This window comes from Amblyomma mixtum, chromosome 3 (assembly GCF_055824585.1).
Source record: "Amblyomma mixtum isolate Tamu chromosome 3, ASM5582458v1, whole genome shotgun sequence".
Lineage (NCBI taxonomy): Eukaryota > Metazoa > Arthropoda > Arachnida > Ixodida > Ixodidae > Amblyomma > Amblyomma mixtum.
In genome coordinates, this window is record NC_143014.1 from 16223123 (window position 1) to 16249613 (window position 26491).

The window sequence follows — 26491 nt, forward strand, 5'->3', positions numbered from 1 at the left end:
TTATTACAGCAGAAAAATCACTAAGGTATTACTTGCGCGCAGGCTCTCTTTCTTTCTGATTGTTTCCCCCGGGAAATATTTCTGGCTACGCCACTGCCGCTGGTGGGGGAGTAGCACCGGCTGGACTGTAGCTGGAGGTAGCACTGGCCCTTCGTGATGTATCAGTGGCAGGGAGCGTTCCCAATTCGGGAGGTTGGTCTTCCAATCTGTGAGTCCTGATGGACTAGCCTGTCTACCTTCGGTATTTGTCCGGCGCCTGAATTGCAGCTTGAAGTGGGCGTACGGTACATCATCAACCAACCCAGCACCTCCACCAGATGTCACATTGGTGTTAAGCGGCCGAGGGTCAACAGCGGTGTAGTCCTGGACGTGCACTTTCGTGACACTTCTTCCACAACACACTTCTTTCTTTCTTGATTGGTAAATCTGTGCACATAAAGCTATTATCATTCAGCTTGCTATGTTTTCGCTTTGGCATTCCTCCGATTCATCGTCAGAAAAGTCTTTGACCGAGACATCTCCATCGACTGTTTTCATGAACGCTTCAGCGCTCCAGTCCAAATTTCATCTTGTAGAAGCATGGTTTTGAAAACCTTGTAAGCAGTAAGCCCATTTCGTACCACACTAAAAAAACGTCACGTAAAAAGTCGCGATGTCCATCTTGTTATTTACAAACACATTTTGCTGTTGCTGCAAGAGATGGCACCATAAACTTGACAGGGAGAGTTAAAACGTTAAGGGCACGGAATTCGAAGGTGGAAATTTGCCTTGTATTCGAAAATATGAGCAGGTTTAGGTTGTGTCCATATATGTGGACACAGTGCCTGAAGGGGATATTTCTTTAAAGGGGCTATGCAATGAACTAAAAGTCGTTTGTAAATGTTTTCAGTGCTTAGAAATGATGCTAAGAAGCATTCACACCAAGTATGAGTGTTCGGAGCTGAGCCGGCAGTTTGCTATGAATTTTTAAAAACCGTGTTTTTTAAAATTTGCGGGCCGATTGGTATTTTCATAGTGACCGATTTTGAAACTAAAATCGGGAAAATAGATGTCACTAGTCTCGTGACGTCGGCAGGCCACCACACGTTGTCATTTGCTGGAGCCACGGCAGCCACGACGTCACGGGCACACTTCCGGTAGCCGCGAAAATTGTCTGCACGTGCCGCCGCGCGACCCCCTCGGGCAAGCGCGAGCCAGGGCATTGCCTTCGCGCATATGGTTTCAATTTACCTCTGCCGCCTCTTCCTGTCGGAAGTTCGGGAGCCACTCGGAGTGCTTTTGTCGCAGTGACAAGCAAAGAAATCCGACGCGCACCGCAATCCAGGGAGGCGAAGAGAGACCGGAGAGACGCTGCTGACGCTGCTGCTGGGTGCGGCAATCGGAAGTTGCAAACCGAACGTCAGCGAATGACATAATCATGGGTGGGGCACAGTCCCAGAGCTGTTTTCTTTATTTTTTTCCTGGTGCCCCGCGCGTTCGAGTTGAGGGGGGAGAGGAGGAGCGTGATTTTTTAATCGCCTATAACTTCATTGTTATTGATGCTAGCTCAAGAAGTCTTGCGCTGGGGTGACCAGTGATGGAATGCCTATCTTCCGTCTGCTTTACGTAATCCCAATTAATTTACTGCATAGTCCCTTTAAGCAATCTGTCAAGTTTACCTGTGTCATCTATAATTTCACCATTTTCTTTAAATACAATTATTAATCCTGAACTTGTATCCTTACATCACCACTCTGCTTTTGAGCCCCCAATTTTCCAATTGCCTTTTGCTAACTTCCACTGCAGATTTATTTACATTCCCATCGTTGTCTCTAAACCCTAGGGCCTGAAGGAGGGTGACTATACCTACATAGACATCATCTGGATGGCCACCGCCACATTCCAGTATGAAGTGTTCAATTGTTTCTCCAGATTTGCACACGGCACATGTGTCATCTTCTTGGTTAAATTTCTTGTTGTAGCTTCGCGTTCTAAGACAGCCCTGATCTCGAGTAGGGCACTGTCTCCTGAGTTATCATAGAACGATTCCTTCCTGATCTGTCTTTTCCAATTTCTATATAGGTTTGGTCTATGGGGGTTTAACGTCCTGAAGTGACTGAGGCTATGAGGGACGCCGTAGTGGAGGGCTCCGGAAATTTCGACCACCTTGGAGTTCTTTAACGTGCACTGACATCGCACGGCACACGGGCCTCTAGAATTTCGCCTCCATCGAAATTCGACCGCCGCGGTCGGGATCGAACCGGCGTCTTTCGGACCAACAGTCAAGCGCCATAACCATCGCGGTGGCTTCTATATAGTTCTGCAGTCTGCTTCTTTTGCATTGAATTATTCCAGCTCCTGTTCTGCAGAAAATCCAGCGTTGGCGGTTTCATCGGCGTTGAGTGAAAAATGGCTGAGGCTTAGCTAAGGTTAAGCCTAGTCAGATGCGAAGCATATTGATGGCTAGGCTTGGTAATACATGGCTTTCCTTGGTTGAATACTTGGTCATTTTAATACAACCACTAGAAGCCTTCGTCGTGGGGGAAGACAACGGCATGGCTACAGCGGAACACCGACTAACCCCGAGACGCGCGTTGGGTGAGCGCCTGGATTGCCACGGAAGCCGCGTCCGCCTGCCCGGTGGAGCGAGCGTTTCACCTACACCGAGTGTGAACGCGCGTTCAAAATTCGCGGGAGTGTGAACGCGCGTTCGAAATGCGCGGGAGTGTGACGTCACCATACCACGTGATTCACACGGCGTGCAACCGCAGCGACGGCACAAGTTGGAGCCCCGTCTCTCATCTGTTGTGACGTCATTGTGTCACGTGGTGTGACGTCACCATACCACGTGGTCTGCACGGCGTGCAGCCGCAGCTACGGCACAAGTTGGAGCCCCGTCTCTCATCTGTCGTGACATCACCATACCACGTGGTCTGCACGGCGTGCAGCCGCAGCTACGGCACAAGTTGGAGCCCCGTCTCTCATCTGTCGTGACGTCATTGTGTCACGTGGTGTGACGTCACCATACCACGTGGTCTGCACGGCGTGCAGCCGCAGCTACGGCACAAGTTGGAGCCCCGTCTCTCATCTGTCGTGACGTCATTGTGTCACGTGGTGTGACGTCACCATACCACGTGGTCTGCACGGCGTGCAGCCGCAGCTACGGCACAAGTTGGAGCCCCGTCTCTCATCTGTCGTGACGTCATTGTGTCACGTGGTGTGACGTCACCATACCACGTGGTCTGCACGGCGTGCAGCCGCAGCTACGGCACAAGTTGGAGCCCCGTCTCTCATCTGTCGTGATGTCATTGTGTCACGTGGTGTGACGTCACCATACCACGTGGTCTGCACGGCGTGCAGCCGCAGCTACGGCACAAGTTGGAGCCCCGTCTCTCATCTGTCGTGACGTCATTGTGTCACGTGGTGTGACGTCACCATACCACGTGGTCTGCACGGCGTGCAGCCGCAGCTACGGCACAAGTTGGAGCCCCGTCTCTCATCTGTCGTGACGTCATTGTGTCACGTGGTGTGATGTCACCATACGACGTGGTCTGCGCGGCGTGCAACCTCAGCGACGGCACAAGTTGGAGCCCCGTCTCTCATCTGTCGTGACGTCATTGTGTCACGTGGTGTGACGTCACCATACCACGTGGTCTGCACGGCGTGCAACCTCAGCTAGGCACAAGTTGGAGCCCCGTCTCTCATCTGTCGTGACGTCATTGTGTCACGTGGTGTGACGTCACCATACCACGTGGTCTGCACGGCGTGCAACCTCAGCGACGGCACAAGTTGGAGCCCCGTCTCTCATCTGTCGTGACGTCATTGCGTCACGTGGTGTGCACAGCGTGTAACCGTCCGAAGGGCTTGGGTTACCTATTGTAATATGCTTCGCATAAAATGCCTGAAGAAGCAACCTTAGTGGGCCTCCTAGGTCGTGTGACCCTGTGGCACCATCACAACCTGCCACCCACCGGATTGTGAGCAAACCGACCTCCGAGGGAGGTGTCAGTTAAATTAATGATTGGTCGCGAGAGGTTGCTCGGGGAGAGCGACCCGGGTCGGATAAGCCCCACCGGTGGCAGCACCTGCCATCACTTAACTCTTTCGCTACCGCGGAAAAATGGACGATTTGGAGTGTACTGAAAGAAAATTTTTTTTTCACAAGAAGTAATACACCCAGCACATATTGAAATGCATGAAATTGTAGCTTATTAGTTACACTTCTGAATGAAACAAACAGAAGAGTTATGTGTGCCAGAGTGAATGAACATTTATTTGTGAAATTTTCCAAAAACACAAAAAAAGTATATAGCAAAAACAAAAATTACCGGCTGCACTAAGCCAGAACTTCATTAGACGAAAACTGGAATATACAAACTGTTGCACATGTTTATAGCTGTCATTATTCACAGTTTCAGCCATGTGAAAAAATTATTGCACTTTCCATCGCCGGTCAAGTCAGGGGTCATGACTGTGGTGCCGGTGTGAAGAGCAATCAGGGGTGAAGATGTGAAGCAGATGTAGACTGACAGGTGCTTCACATAAGGTTTTATCTTTGTTCATCCCTTATTCTCTGATAGCCGAGCTTGCAGTTTCTTCTTTTTTCATTTTTTTTGGTTGGTGTTGAATGGATTCTATGGGAGGATTGGGGGCGTGGACTTCTTTTCCCTCACCATACCGGAAGATTTCTTGATAGAGCTACTCCCTGAAAGCCATCTGATAAAATTTGCCATTTTAAGCAATCTCTAAAACATCAGGATCGAAGAAATAAGTTTTATCGATGTGGTTCAAAAGCCAGGACACTTTCCAAGTCTTGCCAATAGATGCTGCCGCCACTGAATCATCCGCGGCCGTTACGTGCAAAAAAAAAACAAACAAAAAAAGCGAAAAACCAATTTTGGGAAATGATTATTGATGGCAGAGGGCCAGAATAAATTATTCCGGTATTTCAATAGAGGTATAGTCGCGGCAGGTCAACAATTCCAATGTATATGATGATACCAATGAACTTCAGCATCTCCAACGGATTCACGTCTTCCCATGAGCCGTCACGCCGAGCGTATGTGTGCTTGTTCAAAATATTCATCCATGCATACTTATTAGTGTTTCCGCACACGGTCTTCATCATTTCCGCCGTGAAGAGCATCAAAAAAAAAAGCTGAGAGGTCAAGCGAATCTCCGAGCGCCACTCCGCAGCGATGTGTCGATATGGACACCTAGCTGTTGTCTTGGTTGAAAAACGCGACGCGACCTTGAGCATTTGGCAAACTGTCTTCACCATACGTTGTAAAGACCCTGAAGCACAAAAATAAACCACTGTCATCAATTACAAACCGTATTCACCGCAGAAAACACACAGCGAACTAAAACAGAACTTACATGCAAATACGCGCTGACGTTCCAGGCGCCCGAGGCGAAGTCTCGCTGTCGAAACCGAAATCCAACGTTTGTACATTGTTGCCCGACTAATAACCGCTGCTTTTATCGCAAAAAACTAAACCGAAACCGGCCGACGTGCTCGGTGTCAGCTTTCGCTTTCGAGGAGCGTGCGGCGATGCGGACGCCATTTTCTCCGGCTGACGCTGCTGCGGCCGTTCAAAGTTCTATTTTTCACGGCGCCCCCTCATGTAAAAACACTAAAACCAAGGGTGCAATCGAAAGAGCAGTTGTTGAGCTCAATAACTAGATGGCAGAGCACGTCCACGACGCTCCAAAATGAGCTATTTTGTGCGGGCGATTTGAATCGATCATATGCGATCGATGGCCTATGGGGCGGTAGCGAAAGAGTTAACCGCTGCACCACTGCGCCAGGAGTGGTACGAGGACTCCCAGGGACCTATCAGTGTAAAGTCGAGAATGACCAATTCCGCATGTGTGAGCATTAACCCACTAAAGCTATTGCATCATACCCTTAAGGCGCCTCCAGTTTTTTACCTGTCGCTTAAAGCTGTTTATTTCTCCGTCTTGTGCAGAATGTTTGACACACCATCTGTCATGAATTCACGAAGCAGCACAGCCCCGGGTACAGTGTCTGAATGTACTGGAGGTGAAGTGCCGCTTCACCTCCAGTTAGGGTATACACTGGTTTTGCAGTGAGAAAGAAAATAGAGTCCAACTGAGAGCGTGCACTCCCCTCTGGTGTGCGGCAGGGGTACGCAACGCAGCCTTGTGCGAGTAGTTGCAAAACGCTCCAGATAACCCCTCAAGGTGGCATGATGAGCCTGGGTCAGCTCCATGATGTTGTCAGGGGCGGAAAAGGTATCCTTGGTTGCAGGTGGCGTCCTCCGGCCTACCTGGCCGACATGACTCTTGAGCGTCAGGAGGAAGTGCGCCAGAAGTACCGAATCCTAGTTGAGGGTGAGGGTATTCCAGCACCTATCACCACCTTCAAGGTCAGCAGAAATAATTTATTTCATTTTACCAGTCATGCATGCTGCTAGATTTTCTAAAGGCATTTAGTGTAGCTTTGAGGAAATCTTATTGGAAGCTGAGGCAAAATCTGCTTAGGAAGTGGTACTTTGGAGAGTGGTTTCAATGTGCTGTTGTGCCAGGTGGCACAGTATTTGGGGACACTTAAATGAGAAAAACAAATATGAAAGAACAGCGAAGACTGCATGTGAAACAAAGCAAGTGAAGCTGTGGTCCACTTTGTAGCCAGCTGTGTGCCGGCCCACCTGTGAAGCCATTTGAACAGCGCCTCTCAGGGTGGACCTGGAACGGAGGGTTGTGATAGGGCACATATACAGCTAAGAACCCATCTCAGTTTCATCTGAATCGGGCCAGTCCCTGCTTAGTAGGGGGCAGGACGCATGCTCTAGCTTGGCTGAAAGAGTGTTCTCTGGGTGGAGCACAGGCCCAGGTGAGAATGAAAGCCACAACATAAGGAGAGGGTAATTATTAATTGCATTTAGCTCCGTTAAGAGAGGAGGAATTGTGAGAAAATCATTGAGCTCAATCTCAATATAAACCATTTCGTGGGCTCTGAAATGTGTTTCTTTCTGGGTGATCCAAGACTAAATAAATACTGGAAAATAAAAAGGATTGCTCCTGCTGCTGCAGTGTGAATGTCTTTGGTTCTTCCACAGGAAATGAAGTTTCCTCGGCCGATACTAAGCAGCCTACGTCGGAAAGGCATCACAACACCCACACCCATTCAGATGCAAGGCCTACCGGCTGTGTAAGCAACTTTCAACTTGTCTTCCAAGTCTGTAAAAAAAATGTTCTCATAATTGTGTCAAATCAGATAATATTTCATCTTAATTGCAAAGCACACTTTATGAGCAGGGACCTTCATTTTTGGGTAAAACACAATGTTGTTTGAACCCAAGAACATTTTGTGAAAAGACCCTAGAAAGGCAGGGTACCAGAAAGGAAGGAAACGCCTGTAGTGTAGAATAAGTCTGTGAACGTGTTGGTGCAGGCTCTCTGGCCGGGACATGATTGGCATTGCCTTCACGGGCTCTGGGAAGACCCTGGTGTTTGTGCTGCCCCTCCTCATGTTCTGCCTGGAGCAGGAGAAGCGGCTGCCATTTGTACAGAACGAGGGACCCTATGGCCTCATAGTGTGTCCTTCGGTGAGGCCTTTGCTGTTTTAACTGTGTGTTTCTTTTTTAAATTATGGTATCCATTTGTTTGTCTCGTTTTCTGTATTGTCCCAAAGTTTTATTGCTGAAATCGACCGGGCAGTACTCTAAAAAAAATTGCTTGTAAACCCCAGTGGCACTGCATATTGGGGAAACGCTCAAAAATAGGGTATTTTTTTCTGCTCCAGTCTTCTGACTAGGTGCTCACCTCGTGGAGCACATCTCTTCACGACTGTTTTGTCTACTCTGGTTACCATTTGTCTTGTTGCACTCACAGAACTCCAGTATATGCGATGACAATCTCAGTTTTTCACTTCTCTGGATTTTTGGCATAACATCTTGTTTACAGTTAGACATGTCTATGCCAACTGCTTTGTAAAAAATGAAAACTTTAAGATTGTCATCATGCATAGTGTGCATTCGAAGCACAAGAGAACATTGGACTAGTCTTCTACCACATTTTGTCGAGTCTGCACACTTTTCCAAGTTGTAGAAGAGAAAAAAAATTTGTGGAGAAAAAGTTCATATATAATGCTGAAATTCTGCGCACTTAAGTATGAAAACATCACTAACAAGCAAAAAAAATTCGATCAAGGTCCATAAAAAAAACTGAGGTTGGTGTTCAAAGATGCGTTGTCCCTGTTTTGAAATCCCCTATATATTTTTAAAAATTGGATCTTTTGAAAATTGCTGTAGTCGCTTGTGTGTTCCATTTTTTATGCTGTCCCAAAGATTAGTTGCTTAAGTCGCACGGGAAGTGCTTTAAAAAAATTTTTCGTGAACTGCAGTGGCTCTGCTTTGTGGGGAACGATCGAACAATGCTGCTTTTCTCCATTACGGTTTTCTACCTAGACACTCGCCTTGTGGAGCAGGTTTCTTCTCACTGTTTTATCTATTCTAACCATGTTTGTTTTTTTTTGCACTCCTAGGACCATAGTGCAGCTGAAAAAAATCTGATTTTCAAATATGTGAATTTTAAATTTCTTGTATGAAATTTTCTTGTCATTCTGTATGCCAATGGACACTCTATCGCAAAAAATCAAAACCAAAATTTGTGGTTTGTGTCTAAAAATTTCCAAGTATGTCCTGACCTGTAGCTGCTAGTGCATGCTGAGCCAGCCTTCTGCCTCATTTTTGCTGAGAGCTGCATCCCCTCTGAAAGGTGCACTGGAGAGGAATCTGAACTCGCTTTTTTGCCGCGGGAACTCGATCTTCACGGTCCGAGCTTTCTTAGAAACTTCGACTTATGGCCCTCTGTGGCCGATTTCCCTAATTAAGTCAAATTAACGTCCGGCTCCCGCCTTTTTTTCGAATTCTCCCCCGTACGGTGGGCGGAGTGGACCAACGCGTGGAGTGCCTTTCAGCCAGCTCCGTGGAGGCTTTGCTTTTGCTTTATTTTGTTTTTTAGGTTTCTGTGAATAAATAGTTTCATTTGCAGATAATATAGCCGCAAAATAAGCCCGCAGAAATAAAAATACGCGCGGACTATTTGCTTCTACGGACTACTACGTATTACTCCGCCGATGGCAGAGCGGCAAGCCGCCACGGGACTGGGTGAAAGGCACTCCACGCGTTGGTCGACTCCGCCCACCGTACGGGGGCGAATTCGAAAAAAAAGGCGGGAGCCGGACGTTAATTCGATTTAATTAGGGAAATTGGCCACACAGGGCAATAAGTCGGAAGTTTCTAAGAATGCTCGGAACGTGTAGATCGAGTTCCCGCGGCAAAAAGACGAGTTCAGATTCCTCTTCACTGCACCTTTAAGAAATGCAGAGCTAAGGTTGGAAATTTGTATTGGAGTGCTTTTATGCTTGCAGTATGTGTGCTGTTCTTGGTGCAGCAGCATTCTTAGTACACTGTTAAACTTTGTTCCTACTGCTTTGTTCCTTTGTGGAGCACAAGACCCAATTCGCTGTGTGTTGCGCTGAAATTTTTTGTTTTGCATTCACTTAGAGTATACAGGTAATTTCTAGAGTGGGGCCAGTGTATTAATTTCAGGTCTTAGTGAAGATTAATGGGAGGGAGGGAGGTCTTGGAAGGTGCAGCCAATTCCCCAAGCAGCTGGCAGACGCTTTTCCGAATGCTGTGTGGCACGAACCACCCTGAGCCCCATTGTGGGGTTAACTGCTACACTGCGTCTGCAGTGAGGCTGGGGCACACACAATGCAAACGCTTCCATGTATTACCAGGTCTTAAGACCACCAATGTTTTGCCATATAACAGTGCTGAGTTGATTAATTTTACTTGGCCTTCCTAGTTCCTTTTCAATGCTTAGCCAAGCATTTGTGCTCATGTAGGGGTCATGCCACGCCAACTGATCCAGACTTTGCGCTTGACTATCTTCAGTTTCTTTCAAAGGAAATCGTGGCCTATTGCGTTACTATGGCCAGCTTGTTTTTAAAGAGAAAAGATTTCTTGTGTGGCCACCATTTTAATTTTGCAAACGGTAGTAAAACCTAGTCTTACAATTGTAAAAAATTAACTTTTTACACATGGCTATTAAATTTTTTTTATGTAAATGAGAGACGTTCTTTCATATGCGCAAAGTTGAACTGAATTAGGTGTCATCTTTTTTTTTTTTTAACATAAAACATGGAGGGAGGGAAAAAATTTGCAATGTAAAAATTTTTAAAATCAAATTTAATGTTCTCACGGTAGTTTCTCAAGATATTCATTCCATCTATTTTTATAATTTGTTCAGAAGGCAAAGAAGGCAATAAAAATGTTTCAGAGATCATGAAACTGAAGGAATATCAGCAAAAAAAATTCTAAACCTGAGAAAATTTGCTTGTATTCAGCCGTGAATTGCATAGTGAGGTGGTCCTAGTTAAAATATGAAAGGTAGTGAGTTATATATTATCAGTCAGTGGTATTTATTTTTGAAAGTTTAGGCTCAACATTTTTTGTTTTCAGCGAGAAAATAACTTTGAGAGGCCTTGCATTCAACTCCAGCGTTGCCCGGTGCTTGTTCTTCACTGCAGTTCATGCTAGAGTAGTAGCCATGGTAGTAGTTTGTTAATAAAAAATGCAAAAAGTAAAGACGTTGCCAGCCGTGGCAATTGCTATCTACTAATATCTTAAGCACCCAAGTTGCACCTGATAGAAATGAAGGGAGAGGATATCAGAGGGGAGCAATAGTGAGAAAGGACAAGGGAGGGGTTTATACACTATTTAAAACTATACTATTTGCAAAATAAAGTGATGACCAAGTTTGGTCCAAGACGTCAAGGAGACACGTAAGCAACGCTGCATGGCGCTCCAAGTGGATGCTCCTGATATATTCCAGTGTCTGCTGGCATTCATTTGAAACTCTTGGGTCGCCAAGTATAGCGTAAGTCTGGCATGCACCATTGAGAAAAGTAAGGGCTTGATGTGGTGAAACCCACATATTTCTTTTAGTGGTAGCGCTTTTGCAAACCGCCCACTGATTCCAGCTTCATTTTGTTGAATAACTTCTTCGGGTAGCTAGGGGGCCACGACATGTTTGTTAGTTTTCTCCGCCCTAGAGGGGGTCAGTATTTGACCTTAATTGTATGGTCTCTGAATACTTTCTGCATATGAAAGCATATGAAAAAATTTAATAATGATACGTAAAAATGTTTGTTTTACTAATTCTTTTGTAAGATTAAGTTTTGCTACTGCTTGCGAACTTAAGATGGTAGCGATGGCACAAAAACATGCTGGGATAATATGGAAGATGGTTGAGTGCAAAGTCTGAATGAGTTGGCGTGGAATAATGACCCATAAGTAAAGCACTGTAGATATCAGAATAGCTTGTTTTTGGCGTGAAAATGCTGTGAATAGGCATGAGTCTGGTAATCCCCAAGGTAAAAGCTTGCATACCTATGTGATCAATGTCTGTCTCTTGAACTAAGCCAAGTGCATGTCAGAAGTTGTCCTTTTCTGGTAGCATAACCCAGTAAAATCTTGATTGGTTTGGAGGCTGGTTGTGCTGAGATTACTTACCACTGTTTGTTGTGCTTGTGAACAAGCTTGATGGCATCTCGTGTGTTGTGCTTGCCACTTTCTGATCTTGTCTTGGCTCGTTCTCACTTGCTCTTTGCATCAGCAATTTCTTGTCTGTGGATTGTTAAAGAAGGAAGTGCAGAATAGTGGAACGAAGAAAAACCTGTCCTTAAAGAACTGTGACCTGTAGCCAATTGAGTTTCTCCTACGCACATGAGAGCAAAGCAAGAGTGTGAAGTGCCGCCGTTGATTGATCCCAGCGTGTGCTTCTCTTTCTTCTCAGCGAGAGCTGGCCAAGCAGACGTATGAAATTGTGAGCTTCTTTGTGCGTGGCCTGGAGGAGGCGGGCTGCCCGGCCCTCCGGGGCTGCCTCTGCATCGGAGGCACCTCTGTGCGGGAGCAGCTGGACGTGGTGCGGAGGTAATTTTAATGGGGGGACTGCAAGGGGGAAAGAGGTGGCGCCGTTTGGGACTGCCTGCGGTTCAAGTTCCACACGGGTTGCACTAAAAAATTGCATTACCAACATGTGTATCACCGGCCAGTCATTTTTAACACAAAAATGGCGTTTTTCTAAAGCTAGGTGGTGACCAACCATGGCCCATTTTACAACTAGGTTCAGCGTATAGACTATGTTAAAAAAAAAAAAAAAACTGAAAGATGTTACATTGATTTTCTCGAGGGGGATTATTAGTGTTGACCTGAATAGAAATAAAAGGTTCCTAACATTTTGTTTTCATCACAATTTAACTCTAGAGTTGATGCAGTTTACACTTCGTAGTGTTGTGCTATTTTAGTGTGATTTCACTACGAATATAGAACAACTCTGGGGCTCGACAGTTATTGAAATGACTAACACCAAAGAAGTGGTTCTGGAAGCATTAATTCTGCACTATTCAGCTTGTGCTGACCATTATGCTGTTGAATTCTGTCAAGCGCCGCTTTTATATGGTAGCTAACGTCTTCCAGAAGTGCCTATTTTTCAAAACTCTAGCTTTTGGCTGTATGCACAGCGGATCTAAAGGAGGTGACTTCCTGACTGTGGCTATACGTTGGTTGAGAAAGAAAAAGAAAAATCCGTCCATGAGAAGACACAAACTCAAATTGGTCTTGGAATCTTTTTGGGAGCGTGCTGCAGACGACATGCTGATGAGATGCTGAAAACATCCATGATCAGTGTTCCCTTTAATGATGGCAGCATGTCATTCGGTGTTTCACCAGGATTCTGCACGGCGCAGTTGTTGTCTTAGCTGTTTGCTTACTGTGCCTGTTTAAATTGTTCAATTTGAACGATGGCGTGACATGCTCCATTCTGAGCAATCCGGGCTGCTTTTGGTCAAGCAACACCATTCAATTCATTACAAGAGTAGTGTACGTCAGTTTTGGAATTGTCTTTTTTTTTTGCCACCCTTATGAGGGAGTATTTTTAAACGTTGCAAGAAACCTGCGAACACGGAGTGATTGCAGCAAGCATGGCACCCCTGCTCAGCAACGACACTGTTCTTGCAATCAGTATTTGATTTTGCATATGCAAATGACAGCTTCGTGCAAAAATATGACATGCATTTGTCTTCTTTTGGTTTAAACAACGATAATTGCTCCGCCGGTGCTGACTTTCGATAGGTGCTCATCTGTAACTTTTGTTTCCGCTGTTGCCGAGGGGATTCACAGCTTTTCGAGCTTCTCGGAAGGTACCGGACATGTTCTGAACGGTTCTGTGCCACCAGCACTGTAGCAGACAGTTTTCTGCAAGACAGCTGGGGTTGACCTTGGCACTGCAATCCGGAGTAGCCCAAAGTGCTTTGCGTGAGGATCTGATTTTTTTTTTCTCCTCACCAGAAAGTTTAGCATGGAGAGTTCTGCAACTTTGCATACTCGTTTCTGACATAGTAATGCACAAAACATATATTATGGATCTTTTATTCTCCTATTTTCTGACTGGTTTATTTAATAATTTTGTGAATTTTTGAGGGTGTCTCTTAAATTTTACCAAAGATTTCTTTTCTTCGTGAGCAGTATATATTGTTTTATTTTTCTTTGCATCGTTAAAAAATTATGTTAGCTAAACTAAAAACAATTTTACCTACACTACAAACAATGTGCTGTAATAAAAATCAATCTTTAAATTTAATGGTGGGCCGCCGCGGAGGCTCAGTGGTTATGGCGCTCGGCTGCTGACCTGAAAGACGCGGGTTTGATACCGGCCGCGGCGGTCGCATTTCGGTGGAAGCGAAATTTTAGAGGTCCATGTACTGTGCGATGTCAGTGCATGTTAAAGAACCCCAGGTGGTCGAAATTTCCGTAGCCCTTCACTATGGCGTCTCTCATAGCCTGAGTTGCTTTGGGACGTTAAACCGCCATAAACCATAAACGATTAATTTATCAGTGCATAACATCTTTATTTACACCACCCTGGGATTGCTTGTTTTCTCGTGATAAGGAGAGGGTTAAGTGAATTGGCGATGACTTCATTTTATAGAAAGACCTACACAACTGATCACAAAAGAGGCCCAAAAATCAAGGGAACAAATAAATGAGAAGTAACGATTGTGAAGATGAGCACCTAGCTGGTTGCTCTTGAAATCATTTATAAACATGCATTTGTTGAGTATAATTTTGTAATGAAGCTCCATTTTTAACTTAAAAGCCAATTAGTCCGCCATGGTGGTTCAGTGGTTATGGCGCTCGGCCACTGACCCAAAAGACGCGGGTGTGATCCCGGCCGCGGTGGTCGAATTTCGATGGAGGTGAAATTCTAGAGGCCCGTGTACTGTGCAATGTCAGTGCACGTTAAGGAACCCCAGGTGGTCGAAATTTCCGGGGCCCTCCACTACGGCGTCCCTCGTAGCCTGAGTCGCTTTGGGATAAGTCAGAGCCGCCTATCCGAAAACATGAGTTTTGCAACAACTCGCCCATTTTGTCAGGAGCCACAGGTGCTGGAGACACTATTTTTTCTCTTCTTCAGCCTGACTGCACCCACGGCAGGAGGACAAAGGCCTCTTCCGTATCTCTCCAATTAATCCTGTCCTGTGCCAGCTGCGGTGTTCTTTGCGCTGTGCATAACAGTGACTAGACAGTGATAAAAACATTCTTCTTTGATATGTACTGATGGTGCTTAGAACACGGATTGGCGGTGAAATACAGTATTTTGTCATTAGTACTCATCACCTTGAGCCTGCTTCTTCTGGCTATTGGGTTCTTTTCGGAGAAAACCTCTGAGGCGGAGTACTAGTACCGTGGGAGAGGCAGAATTTTGCTTACTCTTCTGCATACCAACTTCGTGCAGCACACATTTCAAACAAATTTCTTCTAGCGTGCTGCCCACTGCCGTCAGAGTACAAGACAGCGGTGGGGCCAGGCGCAGTGGCGAGAATCCGCAAGCAGTGACACTTTTACTTGCTGTTTCTGGCTTATCAGTGCTCTGTATAAGCTATCGCGTAATGCCAGCCTGACTTAGTAGTACTATTCCACTCCTTTAAGGGGGGACACTGGTCTTGAAAAAAAAATTTTTATTAATGAAGTCACAGTTACAAAATCTTCAGGGCATATGTATTTTTGTGTGCTGATTCCGAATATATCATTTAATTTCATGTAAAACAATTCCTTGAGCACTTATGCAATTTTTATGCTAGTATTTTGCGGAGAGTTTTGAAGAAAATTTGCTGCGGGTAACTCGTTGAAATGTATGCCATTGGGTTCTCTTGACACCAAGGAATGCAATAAGGGTGAAATTGTCTTCCTGCCTATCAAAGAACTTAAGTTATAGTAGAGTTTTGAAGTTGTCGCTTCAGAAATGAGAAGGAAAATGTGTATTCCTGTGTGTGAAGTGGCAGCTTCAGTACCCTATTACTCAAGTTCTATGAGAGCCAGGATGATAATTTTACCCTTATTGTATTCCTTGGTGTCAAGAGAACCCAATGGCATACATTTCAGCAAGTTTCCTGCAGCAAATTTTCTTGAAAACTCTCCGCAAAATACTTGCATAAAAATTGCATAAGTGCTCATGGAATTGTTTTACATGAAATTAAATGACATGTGTAGAATCAGCGCACAAAAATACATGTGCCCTGAAAATTTCATAACTATGACTAAATTAATAAAATTTTCTTTTCAAGACCAGTGTCCCCCCTTAACAGAACCCGTGGGTGGGTCAGATTTCAGCCAAGATGCTTCCTTTCCGGCAAGCAGCCACGCAGTCTTTTGAGAGATTGTGGTCGCATGCATGTGCAGGGGCGTGCATGTAATGGTCGCCACCCCTGGCCGGCTAATGGATATGCTGGACAAGAAGATGGTGAACTTGGACATGTGTCGCTACCTGTGCCTGGATGAAGCCGATCGCATGATTGACATGGGCTTTGAAGAGGATGTCCGCACCATCTTCTCCTTCTTCAAGGTCTGTGGCATCAGACTGTAGGCAAAGAGATTGACCTGTCCATTTTCAGCCCATCAGAACGGGAGCAGGTGTTCAATTTTGCATTTGTTTTCAAAAGATGCACGCAGTCTGACCAGCATAAGTAGATCTTATTGCTGCATACGTTCCCAGCAGGCACATTAGGTGGCATTCCTTCCTGTATGCAACTTTGACTCTTGTACATTGTGCCGCCACAGGGGCTCAGTGGTTATGGTGCTTGGCTGCTGACCCGAAAGACACAGGTTTGATCCCAGCCGCAGCAGTCGAATTTCGATGGAGGCGAAACTCTAGAAGCGCATGTTAAACAACCCCAGGTGGTCGAAATTATTCCAAGCCCTCCGCTATGGCGTCCCTCATAGCCTGAGTCGCTTTGGAGCATAAAACACCGTAAGCATTTCGTAGTGGGCAGAGTCATTTAAAAGTTGGGATATAAAAAAGAAAGAAAAACTCTTGTACCAGAATGGCAGTGAGTAAAAAAACAGCTGTTAAGTCTTGGTCTTCGTGTGCCTCGCATTACTTCAGCCTACTTATTGCATCACAGCCACTATTCAGCTACTGAAACGGACACATCAGTGGAGAAGAATTATACAGTCATACCTCTGTGTAATTACGAATTATTGGATATATTGAACTGTTCCTAAATATTTTTAATGAACTCATACTTTGTATATCGAACGCAGTTTGTCACAAAACGGATATATTAAACTGCCGAGCACCAACCAGCCCAGCCCGCAACGTGTTTTATTAAGCACCAAGCCGTGACGGCTGGATGACAGGTAGCAGGCTTTGCTTCACTACATGTGTGATTGGTGGTGGTGCAGCAATCATTCACACCATGGTTCATGCTTTGTCTCGCAGTTGCTACTAACTGCTCCATTGAAAACATAGCGGCGGGAACATTTGGTAGCCAGGCAGTCAGTACCCGTTTGGGCCTCTCGCACCCCTCAATAGCGCCCCAGAGCTGCCATGGAGGTGGTGAAAACGGCAATAGCTTTCAATCTGGCGTCACATTTTTCATGCGACACCACTGTAATGAAAGCTTCAAGGAGATCTTTCCTATTTAACTAGCACCTCTCCTGTGTGAGCTTGTATTGCAAATTTCAGCTATATTAAATTATTTTATGATTTTTTACCCTGTAATGAGGCTTGACGTGTGAATTGTTTACCAGGCGCAGGCAAATTCCATTTGGCATCCATGTTTACTAATGTCTTACGGTTCGTTTTAAACAGAAAAAAATATTAAAATTTGATGTCTCTACCCCTTTAGTCAAGGGGCATGAGTTAAATGGCTAGTCTGAACCAGGCTTTTATTTCGTGGTTGTCTGTTGAAATTAAAAAATGGTTCCCAGTCTGTTCATCTTCTTTACGAATGCTGGACACAGTTCATTTTGAAGGGTTGTTTACTATATAGGCATAGTTGTGTGTTCAAATATTTCTCAAAATTGCGTTTCGCTGGCCTTTTGGACATTTCAGTTGTTTAATTTGATCAGTGATTGCTTAATCTGAAATTTTTATTTCCTCATACAGTGCTTCTGCCTGAAGAAAACTATTTCTGTGGCCACTAGTTACAGTGCATAGGACTGCAAAGTTCAGTAAAGGAGTGTGGAAACTGAAGCATTTAGTATTGTGAACCAGCTGTTCATAGCTGAATGATTGAACTTCTCTCTTTAGCAGTTTGTTGACACTTTTTCTGTTATTAAAGAAAAGTTTAGAGTGTACATTGTATTAAGTTGTAGTTAAAATAAATGCTCTAATGGCTGGGTAGTTTACTCGTCACACTGGCTCTGGTATTTTGCGAAGTGCAGCACCCGTCACCTTTTGACAGAGCCATTATTTTGCAGGATATGAGGAATGTGTGCCTGACGTAAAGAAAACCAGCTGGCCCAGCAGGGTGCCTTGTAGTCTGGACGCATAAACAATGAAATTTTCACCAGACCATTGGATCTTAGCCGTGCATGCATCTCTTAAACGTGAGCAGAGATGATAAAGGAATAGTAAGGGTAGGAAGGGCAGAAATACTGTGACTGCTACTAATTGTGACCATAAACTAGGCTTGTTTATGGGCATGCACAGTGGACAATCCAAGAAATCTTCATTTAACCACTACATTTAAACACTCACCCTCTGAACATTTGCTTTTGAAATGTGGAAGTTGCTGGATAGGCATAGTTCAATTGAAATGCTACAGCAGAACATTTTGGTGGGCTATGTAGCGTTAAGTGTTGCTCTTGCACAAGCAGTGCAGCAATGTTCAGCACTGTCATTCTGTAAAAACAGCCAGAATATCACTGACTCAAAATGCTTTCAAGGAGCCCCTGGTCCCAGGCCCCCTTTAGAACCACAGACGTGCACTGGCAGTTCAGAGGCCTTGCAGAAAGGCAAGCTTGCTGCAAGGCAGATGAGGAATGCATTGCCAGTTTGTACCTTAGCACTTAAAAAAAAATTTGTGTGGATGCTTGTATTATTTCTTAATGCACTTCATTGTACTTTCCTTTTACTTCCCCAAAGCCTGTCCGCGTATTCGCCAACTGCAGCCTGTACAGTCACAAGGCTTGAAACCATGGTGAATTGATCACGGTGACTGAAGATTGTCACTACGGCTTACCTAAAAGGGATAATAAATCCCTAAATAATGCTTAAAAGTCTATACCAACCTATTGTTACTAACCGTGTAATATTTATTTTAAATTCAGAACTGATATTCCAGCGCTCTGAATAATGTGTGTTAAAGTATGCAGAAAATCTTTTTTAAATCTTAAACGGCGTTATATGCCACTAAGCATCACGATTTGCGACCTAAAAGGGTAAAAAAATAATTAGAAATGAAATAAAAAAAACAATAAAATTACAGTACACAGAGCGGAGTCGAACAGCCGACCTTCCATACTCAACACGTGCCTCTAATCCACTGCGCCATAGCGGCGATGTCAAGCCGTCGTTCTGAATGAATATTTATAACCAGCCCTAATGGTGGCTGCTACCTCCCGGTGGGCGGCGCTGTCATCGCTGGCTGTACCGGCTGCATTTGGCGAACACGCAGCCTGTCCCTAGGCTGGCAGTGTGAATTGGAAAAATAGCAGTCGTGCCACTTACAGCAAACCTGACGGTCACGCAGATTGCATTCGTTGCATCCGATGTTTGTAGTAAATGGATTTCGCACTTTACAGCCAGAAATACAAATTCTAGTGAAACTGGCATTTATTTCTTACAAAAGTTCATTATACATGTCAGCTTCTTCAAAGGAGACTATATCATGGCGCTTCCCAGGCTTTCAAGAGCGGTAATACTTTGTGTTCCTCTCTAAGGCCCTAAGTGTCAACAGTTGGGTTGCTTTAAGAACAGGCTATATATAACTAATCGGGGTTGAAGCGGCAGCTAATGGTATGTTGGCCTCCTCGTCATTGTTATCAGATTCTTGGCAGTCGGGCAGCGCTTGTACTTCGTGCGTACAATGGCTTCGTCAGTGTATGACTGTGCAATGCTCACGTCATAATCCGTACCAATAAAGTTATCTCGGGCGACATCAGGTTCGGCTGTCTGTGCATCACCAATGCGTTGCTACATATCCGCATGCATCTAATAACACGGATGTTCGGCAGTGTTCTCAGTCGTTTATTTGCACATAAAGCATGCTTTATGGAAGCAATTCCTGATGCACTCCACAGTCAGTCCCATCCATGTGGCCTTAATCATTCTGACAGCTGCACAGATATCCAATCCAGAACAATGCCATCGTTTGTGTAAATTGCTATCAACATGAGCTGGATGATGCACCGATGATAGGACATCTTGAGCGCGTGAATGACGCCCATGTCTGGTGGCTGGACCTTGCACTCTGCATTATGTGAAAAGAAGGAACATTGTGACCACAGCGAGAGAAGGCAGCATGTTGTCATCAGCAGCAGCAGCAGCCTGTGCCAGTCGTGGCTACATTATCCCCGAAAACTTCCTAATTTCATACTTCTGCCGCTCCCTGCTACATTTGCCTTCTCTTGGAATCCAATCTGTTGCTCCCATCAGTTATCTTGCCTTCGCATTACATGCCCTGCCCATTTCTTCCTCTTGATTTCGACTAAGATGTCATTAACCCGTGTTTGTTCCCTCACCCACTCCGCCCGCTTCCGATCTCTTAACATTACACCTATCATTTTTCTTACCATAGCTCGCTGCGTTGTCCTTAACTTAAGCTGAACCCTCTTTGTTAGCCTCCACGTTTCTGCCCCATAGGTGAGTACCAGTAGGATACAGCTGTTGTATACTTTTCTCTTGAGGGATATTGGTAAACAACCATTCATGATCTGAGAGAACCTGCCATATGCGCTCCACCCCATTCTTATTCTTCTAGTTATTTCCCTCTCATGATCCGGAACACCTGTCACTACCTGTCCTAAATAGACATATTCTCTTACTACTTCCAGCACCTCGCTACCAATGGCGAACTGCTGTTCTCTTGCTAGGCTGTTGAACATTACTTTGGTTTTCTGCATGTTAATTTTTAGCCCCGCCGTTCTGCTCTGCCTGTCTACATGCTTTGCAGTTCATGTCCTGAGTGACTTAGCAAGGCAATGTCATCAGCAAATGGCAGGTTACTTAGGTATTCTTTATTAACTCTTATCCCCAACTGTTCCCATTTCAGGTCTCGGAATACCTCCTGTAAGCAGGCAGTGAAGAGCATTGGCGAGATCGTGTCTCCCTGCCGGACACCTTTCCTTATCAGTGTTCTGTTGTCATATCACATGTGTCTGACAGTTGGAACAAAACATGCAGCCATCAAATAAAATGCAACTTCAAATTTGCATGTTTGAAGAGTGCTGTGTGATAGGTTTTCCTGAGAGCAGCATGGATTTGTGTTAGCTTTAAGACCTGTCGTCGCAGAGGAAAGGAGAATGAAAAGGAAGGTGCATTGCAAAGTGTAGTGGACTCCCTTTTAGATGAATTTGATGGAGCATGCAGTTCTTATGAGGTAACATGGAGCTCAGCTTACCTGATATGTTTTAGACAGTGTCTGTTGGCAAGTAATGGTATTGCCAACATGACTTCAACCGTCATGTCCCTAGGTGAAGTTGGATTACTTCAGAGGTGGAGTGAAGCTGCGAAACCCCACTTCGACACTGAAAGCCCTGAAGTCACTCTGGAATAGAACAAGTCCATGAGGGTTGTCGACTAGCTATAAGTTTTATTGTCTTTGTACCCACGCATTGGGCCAACTTGTAATTTAATATCATTTGCTCTTTACAACACTGAGTTCGAAATTTCTGAATTGCTGGAAAAAGTGCATTAGATTTGCTCATCTTTCAAACTGATATTGCTAAAAGAGTGTTCGCCTGCACGAAAGCACCTCCACAGAAGCACAGCTGGCCGAGCATAAGAAAAATACAGATGTTCCCAAAAGAAGCCTCACAATACTGAGCCACTGCAAACAACCAGACCCACAACTGTTCAGATGTGAAGGCTGCGTGTCAAAGCTGTACAGGAATCTTTTCCTCCTCGGAAAAATATCAGCTTTATCTCTCTCACAAGTAGCACACTTAAGAATTATCATGTGAGGCACATTCTGCTGTAGACATTTGTGGATTTCTGACATTGGTTGCCTTGGTTTTGTGTATGCAGCAGCTTTGAGGCACGATGTCTACATATGTGGACACAACTAAAATGTTAGGGAATGTGAAAATTTTAGTGTAATTTTTAACATTCGGCTTCCAGTAGGCCTTCTGATTATGATTTATGTAATAAACAAGTTTTCCTCTCTGCAGATTTAATTCGTGCCTGAAGCAGACATAGGCATTATTAGGGAACTGGTAATGAAGCATGTGCGGCCCTCAGTAGGAAATGTAAAGCACACTGGAAGCTAAACATTTTTGGAAATCCCGCCAAACCATTTAGTGCCAATCACTTGGCTGTTATCGCTTTTTACTTGTTAGGTTTTTCTGTGACACCTGCTACTTTGTCACTAGGAAGATGTTTGCTGAAGACTGTGCATGTACAACCTTAGTTCTTTTGAAAGATTTGCTGTGCTCTTAAAGAGAAGACTTTGCCGAATTAGTAATTACTAGTTTCATTTGAAGCCATCCAGAGTTTGTCATTGTTCTTCAGGCATTGTCATTGTTGCAGGCTAGAAGAATGTGTATACTTCATTCAGATGTGCTCTTTTGGCGCGACAAGGGTTGCTGTTAACAAGGTGTGCACAACTTGAGTTGTTCGTCTTAAAATCATTTTTTTTTCTTAGTGCGTCTACAATGGGCCATATAGATCTCCCCCAGTTGTTGAGTTTATCAGAGAATTCCTCTTGGTAGAGTTTGTATTAAAAAGTACTAGCTAAGCTTACTTTGGAGAAAAAAATTGCATATGCTTGACGGTTTGCAGGGCCAGCGGCAGACGTTACTTTTCTCGGCTACTATGCCCAAGAAGATCCAAAACTTTGCACGCAGTGCCTTGGTGAAGCCCATCACAGTGAATGTGGGCAGGGCAGGAGCCGCCAGCTTGGACGTGGTCCAGGAGGTTGAATACGTCAAGCAGGAAGCAAAGATTGTGCACCTGCTGGAGACGCTCCAGAAGACCGCGCCACCGGTGAGCAAGTTGGTACAAGCAGAGACAAAACTTTTTAGACCATATGAGCAGCATTGAGATTGCAGGAGTGCTTCTTTTGAAAGCACACTTCTCTACTGAAATTATTATTTACATCGAACATTCAGAATACCCCCTTGAAAGCAGAAGTGTAGCAGTACTGTTTATCCAACTTGCGTTCACATTTGATCTATTGAAGGGCATGCCGCCACAGCCCTGCAAGGGGCCAAACACTGCTGTTTGATCAGCCTTGGCCACCTGCTGGCAGTGGTGAGGTGAACATGAGGTGTGCTGGAAGGTGACCTTCCATCTCTTGTACTCATTTTCCATGTCAGCTGCCGTGCAATGAAGCCAGCCTAATTAAAGCTGAGTGGTGGCTCTCATCTGCGCTGGCTGTGCTGTTGAAGGCATTGCAGACACCAGCTGTACTTTGAGATTTTTCTATTTATAGTGTGCTCAGGTAACAGGACCAGACATATTATGATAGGCAGAGGCTACTTCCAAAGCACTGTTTGTTGTGGTTTCGATGTTTACAGTCTTATGGCTTTATGGGGTTCTGGGGTTCTTTAACGTGCACTGACATCGCACAGTACACGGGCGTCTCGCATTTCGCCTGCATTGAAATGCGACCCGCGCTGCCGGCATCGAACCCACGTCTTTCGGCTCAGCAGCCGAGCACTGAGCCACCGTGGCGGCTGCGGTTTCGATGCGAGGCAGGTTAGACCTAGCAATGCCCATTAGTCTGGGCTGCTAGCACACCTGCAGTGGCATGTTGCTGCAAGAAGTGCGTCATTAGCTTTGGTGCAATAATAATAATGTTTATTCAGCATAGCTACAAATAAGTTGTGTAGACGCACCAAAGCCACAAGCAGGCTTGTAGATCTCGTAGTCTTGCTTCTTGGTTACAGGCAAGCTTGTCCCCGTTTTTTATGTGTAGAATTATTTTGCAAACACCGTCGAGTTCGGTATATGCGGGTTTGATTGTAATAACATCGGAGCATCAACCATGCATGGGAGTGTCAACCATGTTTCACCATACAGGACCGCAGTGGCAAAATGGACAAGATTATGTGCATGTGCAAGCATGTGAACAGCTGTGGTTGTATTTTGTCAGCACAACAGGCGAACAGACAACATAGCAACTTACAAGCGGTGTGCATGCTCGTAATATTGTCCATTTTACCATTGCAGGCTTCCATGGGACGCTAAATGACTGTCTGGTTGGTGCTGCCATGATATTATTAAAAATTGGAGAGCTGTACTTGCATGGCAGCTTTGCCCAGTGCATCAGGCTGTTCCACAGCAGTGTACTGCTAGCAAGAGAAAAATGTATTGGAATGCGGAGCCAAGCACAAAACGTTCTAAGACGAGCAGAACATGACGGGAAGCATGCCATTTTAGCTGCATGCGTAATAGCAGTGCGTAATAGCTTCCATGAACCTCAAGAGGGCAAAGCTGTTGCATATTCACTGTTGGATTAGCATCTCTGTTGGTTTGAAATAGGCACAATCTTGATGGCTGTGTACCTAGTCATTGGATGATGCTGTAGTGTGATTATGCTGGCACACACAGGGTCCAGGAACTTTTTGTTTTCACTGGAACGTAGTGCAGTAAAGGTTAATAAAATGGAAGCATTATTATTTACTGTGACTGTGTATCTTTACAGAAGCGTTCACTATGCAGCTGGTTAGCAGGTTCATCCCTCAGCGTTTGATGTGTCAGCCAGTGCATTGTCGAATAGGCTTGCTCTTGTTCTTATTCGGTGGTTCTTCACTAAGCAGTTGATATGATATTTGTACGGGAGCAGTTCTGATAAAGTGGTTATTTTGTGAATCTTGCAGGTTCTTATTTTTGCTGAAAAGAAACAAGATGTAGACGCTATTCATGAGTACCTACTGCTCAAAGGTGTGGAAGCAGTGGCCATTCATGGCGGCAAAGGCAAGTTCTACTTGATATGAGGACTTATGCCATTTGTAATGACAATTATCCTTCTGGGTGGTACAGCACGGCACTTGATAGAACGTCAGTACTGCTAACGGCCAGAAATCTCCAGGGTACACATGAGCGTCAAGCCAGTTCTCATCCTTCTCTTCCTTTAGCACTGGCCACTAGCTGAGCTTCCGTACAACAAAGGTCTTCCTATGGGAAGGAGACCATAGCTGGATCATAGTAGGCCCTGTCAGCATGGACAGTTGAGTGGCTTTGGCGACAGTGATGAGGTAGTTGACCAGGAGTGCTTGGTGAAGAACACGGTAGAGGCCCTGGTACTTGCTCATAAGTTTGGTGAACACGCCCTGGCTGAAGGACAGAACCCACCACCGGTCTAAAGAGATTGGAAGGTGAAGTGGAATATGTGTGTAATCAATACAGCTGTTCTTTTTTTTTTTAATGCGATGTTGATTGCCTCAGGGCATAAAACGGTATGTAATGATAGATGAGGATGCCTAAATAAATGAGAAAAGGTTCGCTGATCTAATGAAATCAAGCAGTGAACTGAGGTCGTTGTGTCCAAGCATTGTATGAGGCACTATTGTTCGGCGAAAGACCCGCTGCCGGCTTCAACGCGGGGCAAACCCACAGCAGGTGGTGAATGTCAGACAAGCGCAAACAACACGGACAGAGAAGAGACTTGGACAACACGAGCGCTTACTTACAACTTACTTACTTACTTACTTTCAATGTCAGCCTCAAGATTTCGGTTCTTACAAACCGGACACCCGGGGTGGGGAAATACACCTTCGAATTGCGGCCACTTTCGTGTCACGGCCGGAGTTAGGGCAACCCCGACCCGGATCCTCCGAAGCGCAACCTCCTCTGCACGGGTAAGACCACGGGGGAGGGTTACCGCACGTGTGCAGCGCCGGAGGTGTTCCTTCTTTGTTAAAAGGAGGGTGGTGTCGTCCAGAGTGGAAACACGAGGCAGAGACTGCGGAGACAAGGTTGGGGTCACAAGGCGGGTCGCAGAATCTGCACGGCTTTGCGAGCTCAGCAGGTCTCGTGGGACCCACTCAATTCAGATTGGCTGCGGGATGCGTGCCGCGAGACGATGGATGTCCTGGCAAATGCCTGGGGTGCGGCTGACGCGTCGTAGTAGGCGTATGACAGCTGTTCTTCTGACGCTGTTGCTCATGAGTCATGAAGGAATGGGCAAGCTGGTGGACATAACTAATGGTGCGGGGAACAGTGATGAATTCGGAAGCCCCAGGTCGGTATGGGAAATGGTTTCAGTGATGCATAAGGCTCACTGTTGTACCAAAGAAAGGAAGTGGTGGTGGCTTGTGTGACAGAATTGTAGGCATAGGTTTCAAGTGGCGGAACGCAGTTCCAACTGCAGTTACCATCATATTAGATAATGATTTGTGAAGGTATGCAGTGTTATTTTGAAGCTGGTTTACTTTTAAAACTCCACAGTAAGTGTATGTTGTTATTCTGGAGGTACTCCCAGGGAATGGGGTTACTAGTATGTAGTGCGGCCCATAGAAATGGACAGTTTTTCGTAATGACTTCTTCATATCACCGTGGCCTTATTAAGTTGGTCTTAACTGGCAAGTACTACATTTTACAACAGCTTATGAAAGTGTGCACAGTCTTTTAGATGCTAATATATTTTTAAAATGCCACAATAATTTGTGTGTTGTAATTTTGAACTGCAACAATGTTGAACCACCCACTCACCTGGGTGTGGAGTTTTTCAGAACATTTCGTGCTAATTTGTGCAGATAGCAATGTTGAGTCATAGAAAAAAAAAGAAATCAGCAGAGGCACTTAAGATTGCTTACGTGTGGGAATGTGAAAGCATTACTGTCCCTAGGTGCACTGGCACCCACGCGTATGACACCACAATGAACAGGTGCATCACGATAATTGGTTTTTGAGGCAAGGAAATGGGGCAGTGCCTGTCACACCTCAATCGCACCTTAAGGGAAGGGGTAAAGATGCATATGTCGTCAGTTCGAACCCCTGTCACAAGCTAGCCTCCAACTTGACTAAC

The 26491-nt window shown here is 45.1% G+C and overlaps 1 protein-coding gene across 2 annotated transcripts in view; it reads left to right on the forward strand.

Annotated features, from left to right (window-relative positions):
- abs (ATP-dependent RNA helicase abstrakt) overlaps nucleotides 1-26491 on the forward strand; it is a 56901-nt gene that overhangs the window by 24008 nt on the left and 6402 nt on the right. For both annotated transcript variants that reach the window (XM_089578251.1, XM_089578252.1), the window contains exons 6-12: nucleotides 6254-6371; nucleotides 7065-7156; nucleotides 7400-7553; nucleotides 11812-11948; nucleotides 15756-15918; nucleotides 22300-22503; nucleotides 24342-24438. In XM_089578251.1, the coding sequence (XP_089434377.1) occupies nucleotides 6254-6371; nucleotides 7065-7156; nucleotides 7400-7553; nucleotides 11812-11948; nucleotides 15756-15918; nucleotides 22300-22503; nucleotides 24342-24438 (965 nt within the window). The remainder of the gene's footprint in view (nucleotides 1-6253; nucleotides 6372-7064; nucleotides 7157-7399; nucleotides 7554-11811; nucleotides 11949-15755; nucleotides 15919-22299; nucleotides 22504-24341; nucleotides 24439-26491) is intronic.